Source organism: Oncorhynchus mykiss, chromosome 15, assembly GCF_013265735.2.
Source record: "Oncorhynchus mykiss isolate Arlee chromosome 15, USDA_OmykA_1.1, whole genome shotgun sequence".
Taxonomy (NCBI): Eukaryota; Metazoa; Chordata; class Actinopteri; order Salmoniformes; family Salmonidae; genus Oncorhynchus; species Oncorhynchus mykiss.
This window is the reverse complement of record NC_048579.1, coordinates 64,427,629-64,445,413: the sequence shown is the minus strand read 5'-3', so window position 1 is coordinate 64,445,413 and position 17,785 is coordinate 64,427,629. Positions and strand designations below refer to the sequence as shown.

Sequence of the window (17,785 nt, the reverse complement as noted above, 5' to 3'; positions counted from 1 at the left end):
CAGAGAGAGACAAAGAGAGGGAGACAGTGAGAGAGACACATAGAGAGACACACAGTGAGAGAGACGTAGTGAGACAGTGAGAGAGACACAGTGAGAGAGACACAGTGAGAGAGACACAGTGATGGATGTGGAGAAAAAGAGGGAGAGGTCCAAATAGAGAGCCAGACCTATGTGCATAGTGTCTGCCTGCAACACCATAGGGACCCCTCCTCGACAAGGAGATGAATAGTTGGCTAACATCTGTTAGCCCAACATCATTACTTTCTTTCCTCCTCTATACTGTATATTCAGACACAGACAGGCAGGCAGTAAATCTTCTTACTGGCTCCTCTCTCTCCTCATGTGGAGCTGGGGGTGCAGCTCACCAGATAAAGTGAAATCCTGTATTTTTTTTAATGACATTCTGATAGACTTTTATGACGTTAAAGGAACGTGTTGATATGTTAATAAGCAGGACTCAACTCATTATGTTTTTGGCTGTTGGCAGGCAGTCGGTCAGGTCCAAGTTGAAGTCTGGCCCTGTCCAAAATAAGCTCCGAGATCCTTGGAACTACATGTGGATGCAACTTAATGGTATAGGTGCAAGTAATATGGTCAGTCTACACTAGTGTCTAGGGGGCTTCTGGGCTTGTGGTTGTCTCTGGACTGGGCATTAGACTACCACGTGGATGGAAGGGTTTTGGTTCATAGCAGACTGGACTCCCACTATTTCACTGAAGACTCTCTCGTGGTCTAAGTTAGATCTCTGCGTTTCCTCTGGCAATGGGATGAGTGATGTTATGCATTAGTGGAGTTCTATGGAGGTCGGAGGGCACAGGGGGGAGTGCCGAGCCGGCTCTCCCCCAAGAAAGGGCCCTGGCATTGGGGTTGAGGGTTGAACCAAGCTGCTGATAGGAAGGCGTTGGGGTTGAGGGCTGAGCCGAGCTGCTGATAGGAAGGCCCCTCTGGTTTTCTTTCTATTCATTTTTTTATTCTCCATCTCTCTTTCCATGTCTCAGCATCTCTTCTGTTGTTCTCTTTTCATGTCTCAGCATCTCTTCTGTTGTTCTCTTTTCATGTCTCAGCATCTCTTCTGTTGTTCTCTTTTCATGTCTCCAGCATCTCTTCTGTTGCTCTCTTTCCATGTCTCCAGCATCTCTTCTGTTGTTCTCTTTCCATGTCTCAGCATCTCTTCTGTTGCTCTCTTTCCATGTCTCAGCATCTCTTCTGTTGCTCTCTTTCCATGTCTCAGCATCTCTTCTGTTGTTCTCTTTTCATGTCTCCAGCATCTCTTCTGTTGCTCTCTTTCCATGTCTCAGCATCTCTTCTGTTGCTCTCTTTCCATGTCTCAGCATCTCTTCTGTTGTTCTCTTTTCATGTCTCCAGCATCTCTTCTGTTGCTCTCTTTCCATGTCTCAGCATCTCTTCTGTTGCTCTCTTTCCATGTCTCAGCATCTCTTCTGTTGCTCTCTTTCCATGTCTCAGCATATCTTCTGTTGCTCTCTTTCCATGTCTCAGCATCTCTTCTGTTGCTCTCTTTCCATGTCTCAGCATATCTTCTGTTGTTCTCTTTCCATGTCTCAGCATCTCTTCTGTTGCTCTCTTTCCATGTCTCAGCATATCTTCTGTTGCTCTCTTTCCATGTCTCAGCATCTCTTCTGCTGCTCTCTTTCCATGTCTCAGCATCTCTTCTGTTGCTCTCTTTCCATGTCTCAGCATATCTTCTGTTGCTCTCTTTCCATGTCTCAGCATCTCTTCTGTTGCTCTCTTTCCATGTCTCAGCATCTCTTCTGTTGCTCTCTTTCCATGTCTCAGCATCTCTTCTGTTGCTCTCTTTCCATGTCTCAGCATCTCTTCTGTTGCTCTCTTTCCATGTCTCAGCATCTCTTCTGTTGCTCTCTTTCCATGTCTCAGCATCTCTTCTGTTGCTCTCTTTCCATGTCTCAGCATATCTTCTGTTGCTCTCTTTCCATGTCTCAGCATCTCTTCTGTTGCTCTCTTTCCATGTCTCAGCATCTCTTCTGTTGCTCTCTTTCCATGTCTCAGCATCTCTTCTGTTGCTCTCTTTCCATGTCTCAGCATCTCTTCTGTTGCTCTCTTTCCATGTCTCAGCATCTCTTCTGTTGCTCTCTTTCCATGTCTCAGCATCTCTTCTGTTGCTCTCTTTCCATGTCTCAGCATATCTTCTGTTGTTCTCTTTCCATGTCTCAGCATCTCTTCTGTTGCTCTCTTTCCATGTCTCCAGCATCTCTTTTTTGTATTTTTATTTCTCCATCATCAAATCAAATCACATTTATTTATATAGCCCTTCGTACATCAGCTGATATCTCAAAGTGCTGTACAGAAACCCAGCCTAAAACCCCAAACAGCATGCAATGCAGGTGTTGAAGCACGTTGGCTAGGAAAAACTCCCTAGAAAGGCCAAAACCTAGGAAGAAACCTAGAGAGGAACCAGGCTATGAGGGGTGGTCAGTCCTCTTCTGGCTGTGCTGGGTGGAGAGTACAACAGAACATGGCCAAGATGTTCAAATGTTCATAAATGACCAGCATGGTCAAATAATAGGTCTGGGATAGGTAGCACATCCGGTGAACAGGTCAGGATTTCATAGCCGCAGGCAGAACAGTTGAAACTGGAGCAGCAGCACGGCCAGGTGGACTGGGGACAGCAAGGAGTCATCATGCCAGGTAGTCCTGAGGCATTTCCTACGGCTCAGGTCCTCCAAGAGAGAGAAAGAAAGAGAGAATGAGAGAATTAGAGAGAGCATACTTAAATTCACACAGGACACCGGATAAGACAGGAGAAGTACTCCAGATATGACAAACTGACCCTAGCTCCCCGACACAAACTACTGCAGCATAAATACTGGAGGCTGAGACAGGAGGGGTCAGGAGACACTGTGGCCCCATCCGATGATACCCCCGGACAGGGCTAACAGGAAGGATATAACACCACTCACTTTCCCAAAGCATAGCCCATATGCTTCACATGGTGCTTTTACTCCCAAAAGGTGTGTGTGTGTGTGTGTGTGTGTGTGTGTGTGTGTGTGTGTGTGTGTGTGTGTGTGTGTGTGTGTGTGTGTGTGTGTGTGTGTGTGTGTGTGTGTGTGTGTGTGTCCGTGTGTGTGTGTGTCCGTGTGTGTGTGTGTCCATGTGTGTATGTCCATGTGTGTGTGTCCATGTGTGTGTGTCCATGTGTGTCTCCCCTGACCCTTCTGCTGAACAAATGTGCAATGCAGAAGAAATAGATTATGTTTCAATTTGTGAAGTTGGTGAAAACAAGAAATGGTTGAGCTGCTGTTTCTGATTGGTAGTTGTGTGGTAAAATCCGTGTTGGAGACTCTGTGCATGTGTAGCAGTTACTGGCTGATTTACAGGCCAGACTGGAAGCATTTACTGGTAGATTAGCCTGAGGGCATGGAATGAATGTGAAGGGAGGATGTACTAGAAGATAATATTTTCCATTTTCTATACATTTTTATTACACTTTGTCTATATTACTATGGTCCAAGATAATGTAGCGATGTAGCTAAGTTAGCATGTTGCGACTCTACCAACTGTCTTTGTTTTTGGCTCAGTTTTTAGCGTGCTATCCTTCGGAGCTAAGGGCCCCCAATTCACATCAATATCTAAGAGAAACGCACAGAAATCACATCTTAAACAAAATTAAGTTCTACAACTTTATGAGTCCTAAAACAGAAACTCCTATCGTGCTTGTCACACACATTTGGTCATTCCCACTTCATGCTTAGTAGTGTTTTTCTCCACACTTTCCCACAGCTTCCAGCCGGCGAGACTAGGCAAGAAGGACCTGAACGGGAACTTCTGCCGTAACCCCAAGAACGAGAGCAGTGGGCCCTGGTGTTTCACTACAGACCCAGAGGTCAGGCACCAAGAGTGTGGCCTGCCTCAGTGCTCCCAAGGTAACACCTCAACCAGCAGAGTCCAATTACACGTTGGGGCCAGTTTCCCAGACACAGGTTAAGCCTAGTGCTGGATTTAAGAGCACTTTCAATTGAGATTATTTTTAGTCTAGGACTAGGCTTAATCTGTGCTTGGAAAAATGGCCCTTTGGTTTGCCCAACATAGACATCTTTGAAATGTCAATGATATGTCATTTACTGGAGTGAAGCTGATTTGTTGTCGAAAAGCAGCCATGTTTTTGGAAGTTTTTTTCAACTGAACTCTGCTTGCTAATAGTGTACCACTGCGGTCTGATAACAACCCTCTGTTATCCCGATAACAACCTAGAAAAACATATCTTGTGCTCTTGTAGCTGAACAAGAATGTTGTTTTTGACGCACCAGGGAATACCAATTCACTACCGTGTCAAGAAATGTTTAGTATGCTAGTATATTAGTTCTCATTGAATATTGTACAAAGATTGAGAGATAAGCATGTTGCTAACATTATTAAAGTGATCAACTTTACAATAAGATGAAAGTCAGACTGTTATTTAGTCATCTTTAATCGTGTTATGGGAAGGTTGCGCTAACGTTGTTTTTGCGTTTGCAGTGGAGTGTATGAGGTGTAACGGGGAAGACTACAAAGGGCCGATGGATCACACAGAGAGTGGGAAGGAGTGTCAGAGATGGGATTCATCCAAGCCCCACAGACACCCCTACCAACCTAAAAAGTGAGTAAGGAAACCCATAGCCTTATGTATTCATAGCACAGTAAGTTATGGCTAACGTTACTTACTTTTAAATGAATTACTCCTTTTTATTACTTCAAAGTAAATTGTTTGTGATCTTTGGATTAGCCCACTGCTGTTAGTTAGTCAACCTTCTGTATGCAGTGAATGTGGTGAAGGTCTGTGGATGAATGTATACTCAGACCAACCACACTGCAGTCCCTCATCAAGTTCTACACACACACACACACACACACACACACACACACACACACACACACAGCTGCACAAACGCTCCCTCTATCCTAATACACAGGAGATGAACCCATGTAGCATAACTCTCTCTGTCTCTGTCTCTTTCATTTTTTTTTCATATTTTTCTTCACAGGTACCCTGATAAAGGGCTGAATGACAACTACTGTCGGAATCCGGACAACCGTTTGCGTCCGTGGTGTTACACCATGGACCCACAAACACCCTGGGAGTACTGCAACATCAGTGTGTGTGGTGAGTGTGTGCACTTTCTACTGTCTTCCTCTTTATCCCAAATAGTGAAATGTCTAATGTCTAACGACTGTCTAATGATACTGGTATGGCATACCAACGCTTAGAATGTGGAAGGACAGACATGTTAGATAATCAGTCTGGTTTTGTGGTCTCAGCATATTGTTCTGTTGGGTTCTGTTGTGTTCTGTTGGGTTGTGTTGGGTCGAGGTGGAGCAGGAAGCACTCACATAGTAAAGAATAGTGGATGGTACACATTTTCTTACACACACACACCTCGTCCGGATCCTCATTAATGCGATGTCACAGCTCCCTCGTTGAGAGAGGGGCCCCTGTCCCTCCCAATACTTCTCCATTCTCTCACACACATTCCCTATTCCCTACAGTGAGGGAAAAAAGTATTTGATCCCCTGCTGATTTTGTACGTTTACCCACTGACAAAGAAATGATTGGTCTATAATTTTAATGGTACGTTTATTTGAACAGTGAGAGACAGAATAACAACAACAAAAATCCAGAAAAACACATGTCAAAAATGTTAAAAATTGATTTGCATTTTAATGAGGGAAACAAGTATGTGACCCCTCTGCAAAACATGACTTGGTACTTGGTGGCAAAACCCTTGTTAGCAATCACAGAGGTCAGACGTTTCTTGTAGTTGGCCACCAGGTTTGCACACATCTCAGGAGGGATTTTGTCCCACTCCTCTTTGCAGATCTTCTCCGAGTCATTAAGGTTTCGAGGCTGACGTTTGGCAACTCGAACCTTCAGCTCCCTCCACAGATTTTCTATGGGATTAAGGTCTGGAGACTGGCTAGGCCACTCCAGGACCTTAATGTGCTTCTTCTTGAGCCACTCCTTTGTTGCCTTGGCCGTGTGTTTTGGGTCATTGTCATGCTGGAATACCCATCCACGACCCATTTTCAATGCCCTGGCTGAGGGAAGGAGGTTCTCACCCAAGATTTAACGGTAGATGGCCCCGTCCATCGTCCCTTTGATGCGGTGGAGTTGTCCTGTCCCCTTAGCAGAAAAACACCCCCAAAGCATAATGTTTCCACCTCCATGTTTGACGGTGGGGATGGTGTTCTTGGGGTCATAGGCAGCATTCCTCCTCCTCCAAACACGGCGAGTTGAGTTGATGCCAAAGAGCTACATTTTGGTCTCATCTGACCACAACACTTTCACCCAGTTGTCCTCTGAATCATTCAGATGTTCATTGGCAAACTTCAGACAGGCATGTATATGTGCTTTCTTGAGCAGGGGGGCCTTGCGGGCGCTGCAGGATTTCCCTCCTTCACGGCATAGTGTGTTACCAATTGTTTTCTTGGTGACTATGGTCCCAGCTGCCTTGAGATCATTGACAAGATTTCCCGTGTAGTTCTGGGCTGATTCCTTACTGTTCTCATGATCATTGCAACTCCACGAGGTGAGATCTTGCATGGAGCCCCAGGCCGAGGGAGATTGCCAGTTCTTTTGTGTTTCTTCCATTTGCAAATAATCGCACCAACTGTTGTCACCTTCTCACCAAGCTGCTTGGCGATGGTCTTGTAGCCCATTCCAGCCTTGTGTACGTCTACAATCTTGTCCCTGACATCCTTGGAGAGCTCTTTGGTCTTGGCCATGGTGGAGAGTTTGGAATCTGATTAATTGATTGCTTCTGTGGACAGGTGTCTTTTATACAGGTAACAAACTGAGATTAGGAGCACTCCCTTTAAGAGTGCGCTCCTAATCTCAGCTTGTTACCTGTATAAAAGACACCTGGGAGCCAGAAATCTTTCTGATTGAGAGGGGGTCAAATACTTATTTCCCTCATTAAAATGCAAATCAATTTATAACATTTTTGACATGCGTTTTTCTGGATTTTGTTGTTGTTATTCTGTCTCTCACTGTTCAAATAAACCTACCATTAAAATGATAGACTGATCATGTCTTTTGTCGTTACAAAATCAGCAGGGGATCAAATACTTTTTTCCCTCACTGTATATATGCCCATACAACTTCACTAAACAAACCATAATCTCCCCCATTAGTCCTTCCTAGCAGTGGAATAGAATACGAGACTCCCACAGAATTCAATAGAACAATATTTCTATGTATTTATCTGTATGGGGATTCTGTGATCAGAAGGGAAGAGAGTGGACCACACTGAGTCTGTAGAGGGGCTTTCTAACTTTATTTAACCAGGAAAGAGCCTTGAGGTTAGAAACCTCTTTTGCGAGGGCAACCACTGTGATTGAAGTGGTGGTTTTAGGGAGGTCCGGGTTGTGGTTTTGAGAGTGCCAAAGTTTTTTTTGGTAGAGGGGCCACAATGGTGGTTTGGGGGGATAACGAGATAAGTATAGGAGCCTTCCAAAGGAGACAGGGAGAGGCTTTGTTTGGGATATTTAGTTTTTCATGTGCCTCTAAGCTGAAAGCTATTTACCTCAGAGTGAGGCCAAGTGGGCTGTATTTGTCAACTGCAGGGGAGGAAGAGTTTGACGGTTTAAAACTTCCACTTCAAATTTTTACTAAGGCTGGGTTTACACAGGCAGCTTAATTCTGATCTTTTTCCACTAATTGGTATTTTCACCAGTCAGATCAGCTCCTTTTGCCAATAATTGGGCAAAAGATCACAATTGGGTTGCTTGTGTAAACTCATCCTTAGTCATGCATTGATGACAATGGAAGACTAACTAGAAATTTCACTTTAAGTGGAAATTATGATTCACCCTTATGAAATATATTAACTGTAGGGGGGTAGCCAAAATGGCTGAATAGCTACTGACACAGATAGTTCCAATAGATTGGGAGGCATTGGGAGTAATGTTCATCATTGTTATCAACAGAACACACAGGCGCCACAGTTGTAACATCATGGATGTTGAAACCATAACAAATTGTCAGAAGTGTTGTAGAAAGCAAGGTCCACTGAAACCCTGGCACTACAACTGAGGACCTGACTAGATGGGGGGGATGAGAGGGCGTGCTAGTGTGTTGGGGAGTTCGCTGTTTGTCTGTGTGCCTGCATACTTGCATGTGCGTGACATGACATCCTGTGTGTGTGTGTGTGTGTGATGAGAGAGGATAGAAACCACTTTTAGACAGTTTGATATTCTTCATCCAAAGGGATGTTCAACACTGACCTTGAGCCCACGGCCCCCCCCCCCCCCCCCCCCCCCCCGGCTGAGGGCCGTGATTTACAACCAGGGAGTAAAAAATAATTTGTCCAGATGGATTCTGCGCTGCCTAACCTGTAGATAACAAAGGTGACCCGACGTTAGATGCCGGCATGCATTACATCAAGCCAAAAGAACATCCTCCTTCTGTCCTCCTCTTCAAACATTCCCTTCCTTTTTTTTCTGTTCGCGGCTCATTTCTCAAACAGTATAGAAGCACAAATCCCACAAATCTGGAGGGGTTGCAGAAATTCCGATAAATCCGTCCCTGTACACTGTAACATGAAAAAGCGGAGCTCAGAGGTTTTTCGGGATCGTTTTTTGGAGGCCAGAGGGCCAGGAAGCCTTGTTAAGCAGGCTGAATGCAGGGTTGTTTGGCTTGGCGGTGAGTACCACATCCATCAGCCCTTCGTTACAGTAACCCACCCTTTCAGTCACACATGTAAGAGGCCAAGCTACCCAAGCAATAGGGATCTAACTAGGCTCAACCCACACATGCATGTTCCTCCTGCCAAAACCTGGTATGGAACACTGTACACCATGAACGAGGCCAGTACAGTATAGGATAGAGGGGATTTGCAGATGCTAGATAGTAGATATTCCCTTTTTGTAGCCTTTTGTAGAGCTTTGAGAGCTATGTTTGAAAAGTACTTAAGTATTTTAGTACTTAACGGAGAAAGATACCCAAACTAAACCTGTCTAAACTCTCCCAAAAATCTGTTGGATATCAGAAACTCAGATTTTCAGATACTCTTCATCTGTTTTTATAACCACTTTGTCCTGACACTCAGATATGTGATACCCAATACCCTATAACCTACCCTGGCTGTCCAGTCTGTTTGTGCAATTAGCCTAGTACTCTACGTGTTCGTTTATTGAATGGCATGACAGAGATAGAAGAGTTGGCTACAGCCCATTCCCATTAGTCTCATAATGTCAGTCTGTGGTCTGTTGTAGTGTTGGTTTCGGTATGTCTCGTGGTGGGGCACCACTGTTTTGGATAAATAGACAGATTATAGGCCATACAGTACTACAGATGTAGGCTGTTAATTTGATCACTCTTATTTTACTTATGTAAATCCCAAACCTCTGCATTTTCCTGCACCGTGGAAAATGTAGAGGTTTGTGATTTACATAAGTTCAATGAAATCTTGCACACACAGTATATTAACAGTATTGCACTTTTCATCTTTTTTCAAAAAACGTTTACCCAGCTAATAGCCTAACCACCGATCAAGCAACATTATGGACTAAACAGGATCATTTTGCTTCGATAATGCTGGTCAAATTAAGATCCAACATCTGTACTAACTGTTTATGGTCATTTGTCTCTAGGCTAAACATGACCCATTCTCTGAGATTCATCTTTATTTTCCCTCTCTCCCTCTTTTCTTTATCCCTCCTTCCTGCCCCTCTCTCTCCCTCCTGCCTTCTTTGTCTGGTTTCTCTCTCTCCCTGCTGCCTTCTCTGTATGGTTTCTCCATCTCTCTCCCTCTTGTCTTCTCTGTCTGGTTTCTCCCTCTCCCTCCTGTCTTCTCTGTCTTGTTTCTCCATCTCTCTTCCTCCTGTCTTCTCTGTCTGCTTTCTCCATCTCTCTCCCTGCTGCCTTCTCTGTCTGGTTTCTCCATCTCTCTCCCTCTTGTCTTCTCTGTCTGGTTTCTCCCTCTCCCTCCTGTCTTCTCTGTCTGGTTTCTCTCTCTCTCCCTCCTGTATTCTCTGTCTGGTTTCTCTCTCTCCCCCTCCTGTATTCCCTGTCTGGTTTCTCCATCTCTCTCCCTCCTGTATTCTCTGTCTGGTTTCTCCATCTCTCTCCCTCCTGCCTTCTCTGTCTGGTTTCTCCATCTCTCTCCCTCCTGTCTTCTCTGTCTGGTTTCTCCATCTCTCTCCCTCCTGTCTTCTCTGTCTGGTTTCTCTCTCTCTCCCTCCTGCCTTCTCTGTCTGGTTTCTCCCCTGTCAACCTCTTTACATTCTTCTTTCTGTCTATCATCTTATCTATCGCTCATCTCTCATCCTAAATCCTCATTCTCTCTCTCTCTTGTCCCTATACCCACCCCCCTCTCTCTGTTTTCATCCCTCTCTCTCTCAACTTCCTTCTTCTTCTCCCCCTCTCTGTCTCAGACCCAGGTAATGACTCTGATGTGGATGCTACATCGTCGTGTTTCAGGGAGCAGGGACAGAGTTACCACGGTACTGTGAGCGTCACCCCATCGGGCGTCACATGTCAACGCTGGGACTCCCAGTTCCCCCATAACCACACCTACAGCCCGCAGAACTACAAGTGCAAGTGAGTAATGCCATTCAATACCCACATGGGTTTTATTTTGTGTCTGTCACTGGTACGAGAAATATAGGGAAACGGACACATACAGTCATATTATTACGTATGTCCACGTGGGAAGCCGCTATTTAACCGGTGTGTACGTATCTCTCTCTTACATCACAGAGACCTGAGAGAGAACTACTGTCGGAACCCAGATGGTGCAGAGATCCCATGGTGCTTCACTACAGATCCTAACCAGAGACTAGCCTTCTGCACCCATATACCCCGGTGTGAGACAGAGAACATCGACACAGAAGGTGAGACACAGTTTTGTTTTCCACATGCTCCTCCAACCCGGCACCGAAAGACTTTGATGGAAGGACTATTGTGTTGAGCATGCCAATTATTGATTCTACTGAGACACAACACCACACAGCAGACTGGCCCCATGCAATACATTAGAACCATCACCACCTTTATTCACTTAGTACACCCAGAATTACATGTTGTGTTATGGTTCTCCCACAGTAAACAGACTGAATAGACATCAACATTTACATTAATAATAATATTGAATTTACAAAAATCCACATGCAGTATGTACACATTAATCAGCAAAAAATGTATATACATTTGAAGTCGGAAGTTTACATACACCTCAGCCAAATACATTTAAACTCAGTTTTTCACAATTCCTGACATTTCGTCCTAGTAAAATGTCCCTGTCTTAGGTCAGTTAGGATCACCACTTTATTTTAAGAATGTGAAATGTCAGAAAAATAGGAGAGAGAATTATTTATTTCAGCTTTTATTTCTTTCATCACATTCCCAGTGGGTCAAAAGTTTACATACACTCAAGTAGTATTTGGTAGCATTGCCTTTAAATTGTTTAACTTGGGTTAAACATTTCGGATAGCCTTCCACAAGCTTCCCACAATAAGTTGGGTGAATTTTGGCCCAGTCCTCCTGACAGAGCTGGTGTAACTGAGTCAGGTTTGTAGGCCTCCTTGCCCGCACACGCTTTTTCAGTTCTGCCCACACATTTTCTATAGGATTGAGGTCAGGGCTTTGTGATGGCCATTCCAATACCTTGACTTTGTTGTCCTTAAGCCATTTTGCCACAACTTTGGAAGTATTTTTGGGGTCATTGTCCATTTGGAAGACCCATTTGCGACCATACTTTAACTTCCTGACTGATGTCTTGAGATGTTGCTTCAATATATCCACATAATTATCCTCCCTCATGATACCATCTAACTTGTGAAGTGCACCAGTCCCTCCTGCAGCAAAGCACCACCACAACATGATGCTGCCACCCCCGTGCTTCACGGTTGGGATGGTGTTCTTCGACTTGCAAGTCTCCCCCCTTTTTCCTCTAAACATAACGATGGTCATTATGGCTAAACAGTTCTATTTTGTTTCATCAGAACAGAGGACATTTCTCCAAAAAGTACGATCTTTGTCCCCATGTGCAGTTACAAACCGTAGTCAGACTTTTTTATGGCGGTTTTGGAGCAGTGGCTTCTTCCTTGCTGAGCGGCCTTTCAGGTTATGTTGATAGGTACAAAAGGATCTATATCCACAGTAAAACGAGTCCTATGTTTCCTCCAGCATCTTCACAAGGTCCTTTGCTGTTGTTCTGGGATTGATTTGCACCTTTCGTACCGAAGTACGTTCATCTCTAGGAAACAGAACGCGTCTCCTTCCTGAGTGGTATGACGGCTGCTTGGTCTCATGGTGTTTATACTTGCGTACCATTGTTTGTACAGATGAACGTGGTACATTCAGGCGTTTGGAAATTGCTCCCAAGGATCAACCAGACTTGAGGAGGTCTACATTTTGTTTCTGAGGTCTTGGCTGATTTCTTTTGATTTTCCATTATGTCAAGCAAAGAGGCACTGAGTTTGAAGGTAGACCTTGAAATATATCCACAGGTACACCTCCAATTAGCCTATCAGAAGCTTCTAAAGCCATGACACCATTTTCTGGAATTTTCCAAGGTGTTTGAAGGCACAGTCAACTTAGTGTATGTAAACCTCTGACCCACTGGAATTGTGATGCATTGAATTATAAGTGAAATAATCTGTTTGTAAACAATTGTTGGAAAAATTACTTGTGTCATGCACAAAGTAGATGTCTTAACAGACTTGTCAAAACTATAGTTTGTTAACAAGACATTTGTGGAGTGTTTGAAAAACGAGTTGTAATGACTCCAACCCTAGTAAATGTAAACTTCTGACTTCAACTGTATGTGCATGGTACGGATGTTTAAACAATATACTGTATGCTATGTGAATGACTAGATATGTGGTGTAATCGGGTGTATGGCTGCTATGTACCGTATTTTCAATTGACCTCTAAACTTCAGCTGCAATATATTGAGAATGAGCCGTGGTCGCTTACTGAAACAGACGACTGGCATTCTTTTGGACATGTTTGGTTTTGGTTTGTTTGCCCTACAAATTCATTTTCCTCAAATTACAAGAAGAAACAACAAATGGTCAGACAGCAATTCAACGTTTGCTGGAATTCTCTCTCACTCATACATGTCTATGCTTTGCATTTCAAAAGAGCTTTCTGGAGGAAAAGAGAATGCTTTGGTTACTACAGGTACCTCTGGTTCCGCTTAGCAACAGCCGATATTTGGGAGAAATTTTCCTGGCTCTTTTATTCCATTTGGGAACCACCAATTACAGATTGGCACAACATGTTAAATAAATCCAAACCACAAATTGAGCCCGTTTCAACGTGATTTTTTTTTACAATGGCATCAATATCAGAATGTTGTCTCAGTGGACATACGCACACAACAACATGTTGATTCAATGTACAATTGTAAGGCAACCAGCTGCAATAGGATTGTGAGTTTTGCTCAACAACATTTCTGTTGAACAAACTAACAATCCTATTGCAGCTGGTAGCCTAACAATTTTACGTTGAATCAACACGTTCTGTTCTACACTGTGGGTATAGCTGTGTGTGTGCGTGAGTTCGTGTCTGTGGGAGAGAGCGAAAGAGACTGTAGATGGTTATCTCAATAAACCACATATAGGGTCGGTTTAAGACTACTCCGTGTTTTATTTTCTCCTTCTCTCTATCTCTGTCTGTCCCAGATTGTTATGAGGGCAATGGAGGGAATTACACAGGCAATTTATCCAAGACCAGATCAGGAATTCCCTGCGGACTCTGGGCAAATCATAGCAACAGGTACAGTAAACCTCATACATTACACACACAACTGGAACTTACCTCTCAATCCATATTCACATGAGAAAAAGTGGGAACTATGGGTTCAAGCAATGTATGGGAAGGTTTCGTTGACATTCTTTCAAATTCTCTGGCTTTTTCGATTAACTGTTTATTGACGAGGTATTTCCCGGTGCTTAGAGAAAATCCCCTTGTAAATGAATAAATTTAAGCCGTGAAAACAAACAACGACAGGAAATCAGGGGCCCCACCCGGGTCAGTTCTGGGCCTGCTATTATTTTTCTAGCTGACAGAGAGGAAGCCTTACGGTGCTTCCAGAACTTCCAGAACACGCCACCCTGGAGGGGGGCATAGTCTGCCCCTCTCTCCACATCCTTGTGCCCCCATGCTAAAGTACCATAGCTAACGTTGGCCCTGGCTGTTAGAAATGCTTAATTTAAAGGAATTTAAAAGCCAAAATGGCAGCGACAGATGGACATGTGCCAGAGCTGACCCGTGACCCCAGGAAGTGCTTCCACGGCCCGGCAGATCAAAGTCAATCAGCTTCCCTCCTGGGCCCGCAGCCAGCGAGTCTGCCCCTCGCACAAGGTCAAGGGGTCGGCGCAGAAAAATGGCGTAAAGGTTACAGCTTGTTTAACATTGGCGGGGGAAGTGAAATTATCTTCACACTGGCTGATAAATCGGTTTCCCCCTCTCCTCACATTGTGTTTGTCTGAGGGTACCAGTCAATCCTGATCCAAGCCGTCCAACAAATTGATCACATCTAAAGATATTCCAATTATTTGAATGTATGAAACTGAAGGACTGGAATTGCTATTTCAACAAGACTAACGAAGGAATCTGTTTAGGCTCGGTTTAGTCTATGTGCAGTGAAGTATACGACCAGATCTTGAGTCCACGTTTCCAGTGTTTGGACTGTATCTTTGAGTTGAGTCTGTAGCTTCTTCCTTGTGATTGCTGGGATTGCATACTTTAATATTCCCCGGAGCACTCTCCACAAAACTGATTTGCTTCCTTGTAAGGCCTCTGCATAGCTGGAACTCTGAGGATTCACTGCCCCGAAAGTAACAGCTGAGTCAAAGTTTCCAACCTGAATGCAGTTATGGCGTCAGACTTTTCCATGTGTATGTGTGCGTGTCCTCATACAGTATATGTGTATCTACAGTATGTGTCTGTGTGTGTGTGCTTCTGCATGTGTCCTCACATATGTTGTGTTTTCCAGTGGAGAATCTAGTGTGGGTCTGGAGAGGAACCTGTGTAGGAATCCAGACCAGGATAAGCACGGTCCCTGGTGTCACACTACAGACCCCTCTATCCCATGGGACTACTGCAAGCTCAAACGCTGTAAGAATACAAAACACTGTCTTCATCCAATCTGTCTCATCCCCTATACACTCCTACATCTAACCTACATCGACCTTACATCTACCCTACCCTTCATCCAACCTACATCGACCCTACATCTACCCTCAAACGCTGTAAGAATACAAAACACAGTCTTCATCCAATCTCTGTTTCATCCCCTATACACTCCTACATCAACCCTTCATCTATCCTACATCGACCATACATGTTAAGTAATCAATAATGGAGATGGTTACGTCAGCCATGCTCGTGTGGTGAGTAACATCGTCTTGTGTTTTCTCCCTGAGCTAGTGCCTAGGCTTTAGCTCAGACAGTTAATAGTATTGTCGTGCACAGGAGACCTGAGCTCCGACCAGTAGGTCTCATCAGCGGCCCAATCATCAGATGATGCTTCGTCTTCCGTTACTGAATGTCAGTTAAGAAAAGTCCAGTGAAAAGTCTAGCTACACTCATAACTCTGTGTTGTTCACTCAATCTTATGGGACATCAACACAGCAATGATCTTAGTTCCATGAGTGTTACGTACGCCTCTAGGAAGAGGGAACGCAACACCCTGCTACAACTCAACTCCCCGTGGAGTGAAAGAGGTATGGGACTGTAGGTGCAAGTAAGGATGACAAAGGCAGAGATCGGTACCATTTACAGGGAATTTATTCCATCACACTGATATTTTTGGGGAAAAGGGGCTGGACGGAGCCAAAGCAAAGAAAGTAAATGTCAAAGCCCCCTCTCCTACCTTACCTGCCTACCCACTACCTACCTACCCTCTCCTACCTTACCTGCATACCCACTACTTACCTAACTTACCCTCTCCTACCTTACCTGCCTACCCACTACTTACCTAACTTACCCTCTCCTACCTTACCTGCCTACCCACTACTTACCTAACCTACCCTCTCCTACCTTACCTGCCTACCCACTACTTACCTAACCTACCCTCTCCTACCTTACCTGCCTACCCACAACTTACCTAACCTACCCTCTCCTACCTTACCTGCCTACCCACAACTTACCTAACCTACCCTCTCCTACCTTACCTGCCTACCCACTACTTACCTAACCTACCCTCTCCTACCTTACCTGCCTACCCACAACTTACCTAACATACCCTCTCCTACCTTACCTGCCTAACCTGCCTAACCACTACTTACCTAACCTACCCTCTCCTACCTTACCTGCCTACCCACTACTTACCTAACCTACCCTCTCCTACCTTACCTGCCTACCCACAACTTACCTAACCTACCCTCTCCTACCTTACCTGCCTACCCACAACTTACCTAACTAGCACCACCTGGCACACTAAGCCAAATTACAAGGGGTGGTCCGCCCAGGTCTTACCTAGTGTGCATAGAGAGAGTATATACTACGGGTATATGTATGCCCTCGGGCCTCTTACCTAAGCACTCCCAAGGTGCCTTCCCCTTCCCCCCTGGGAACAAAAACAGAATAACACAAACAATTTCAATAATCAAAACCACTACATCCTATTGGCACACACACATCAGAAGCAGCAGCTACACAATACTTAACAAAAACCTGTCTCTGAGCAACAACTAACACAGAATTTACCCATCAGCTCCCCAGCAACAATCAACACAGGATACAATCAGCACAGGACACAATCAACACAGGACACAATCAACACAGGACACAATCAACACAGGACACAATCAACACAGGACACAATCAACACAGGACACAATCAACACAGGACACAATCAACACGGGACACAATCCTCTCCTTCAGCTCTATTCTCTCAGCAATCATCTCTCTTCTGAGCAAAATAACACGGCCTTATATTGCTTCAGAAGGAGTCTGTATTTGAAGACAGCTGTTTCCTGACGAGGGGGCGGGGTCAGCTCTCCAATCAGCTGCTTGGGGGAATTTCAGGAAGCCATCCTGTAACACACACATACATACGAATACACAAACCACAACACAGAAACTGGGGAACATAACAATGAGTAATACAGCTGTCGTTTTGTTTGTGACGTTTCCGTTGACGTGATTATTGCACATTTGTAACACTACGATGAATTACGTAGTCTAACGACTGAAATTTGCTGCAAAGCTTCACTTACTCACATCACTTGTTACAGTTATGTTATGGCTTAGTGCAGTGATTTCATTTAGCTAGCTGGCACAGAATGGACACACTCTAACTCCCAACAGATGTCGAATCTCATCCAGACCGCTTTTATTATCTGCAAAGCCATTCACTGATTCAGAGTTTAGTGATTTGTTTTTGTTGTACCCTATATCATCTTGGCGGACTGTAATCAGTTCACATTGATGGGGAGCTTTTTCAAGTGGCCTCGCGGTTATATCTCTGTAATGTAAACATGTCGATCCGTAAAGTTTTTGGGAGCTTGACTGGAGGAAATGCATTTGCTGTGGGTTCAATTCAATATAGCCGCCCAACTGCAATGCAGATAGATGCAGAGATAATTTGAGCTAGGACTAAATGGTTGGAATAGTTTTGAAGAGGGGAGTTGAGGTTGCGTGCTTTGTATGTTAATGTTGAGTGAGTTCATGTGAAATAGGTCATGTCCTGTCTTTGTGAGGTCCGTGTGTTGAATTGTTGAATTGTTTTGTTTCAGGTGATAAGTCTCCGAACATCTCTGCCCACCCAAGAAGTGAGTGTCATATTAATGTAGCATTCTCTTGCTTACTATTCACCT

At 44.3% G+C, this 17,785-nt stretch overlaps 1 protein-coding gene across 1 annotated transcript in view; it reads left to right on the top strand.

The window, feature by feature from the left end:
• Window positions 1-17,785, top strand: part of hgfa (hepatocyte growth factor a) — a 45,086-nt gene that overhangs the window by 11,717 nt on the left and 15,584 nt on the right. Inside the window, exons 5-12 of the mRNA XM_036944951.1 lie at window positions 3,757-3,899; window positions 4,492-4,612; window positions 4,998-5,116; window positions 10,387-10,552; window positions 10,712-10,845; window positions 13,642-13,735; window positions 14,958-15,079; window positions 17,705-17,740. Of these exons, the coding sequence (XP_036800846.1) occupies window positions 3,757-3,899; window positions 4,492-4,612; window positions 4,998-5,116; window positions 10,387-10,552; window positions 10,712-10,845; window positions 13,642-13,735; window positions 14,958-15,079; window positions 17,705-17,740 (935 nt within the window). The remainder of the gene's footprint in view (window positions 1-3,756; window positions 3,900-4,491; window positions 4,613-4,997; window positions 5,117-10,386; window positions 10,553-10,711; window positions 10,846-13,641; window positions 13,736-14,957; window positions 15,080-17,704; window positions 17,741-17,785) is intronic.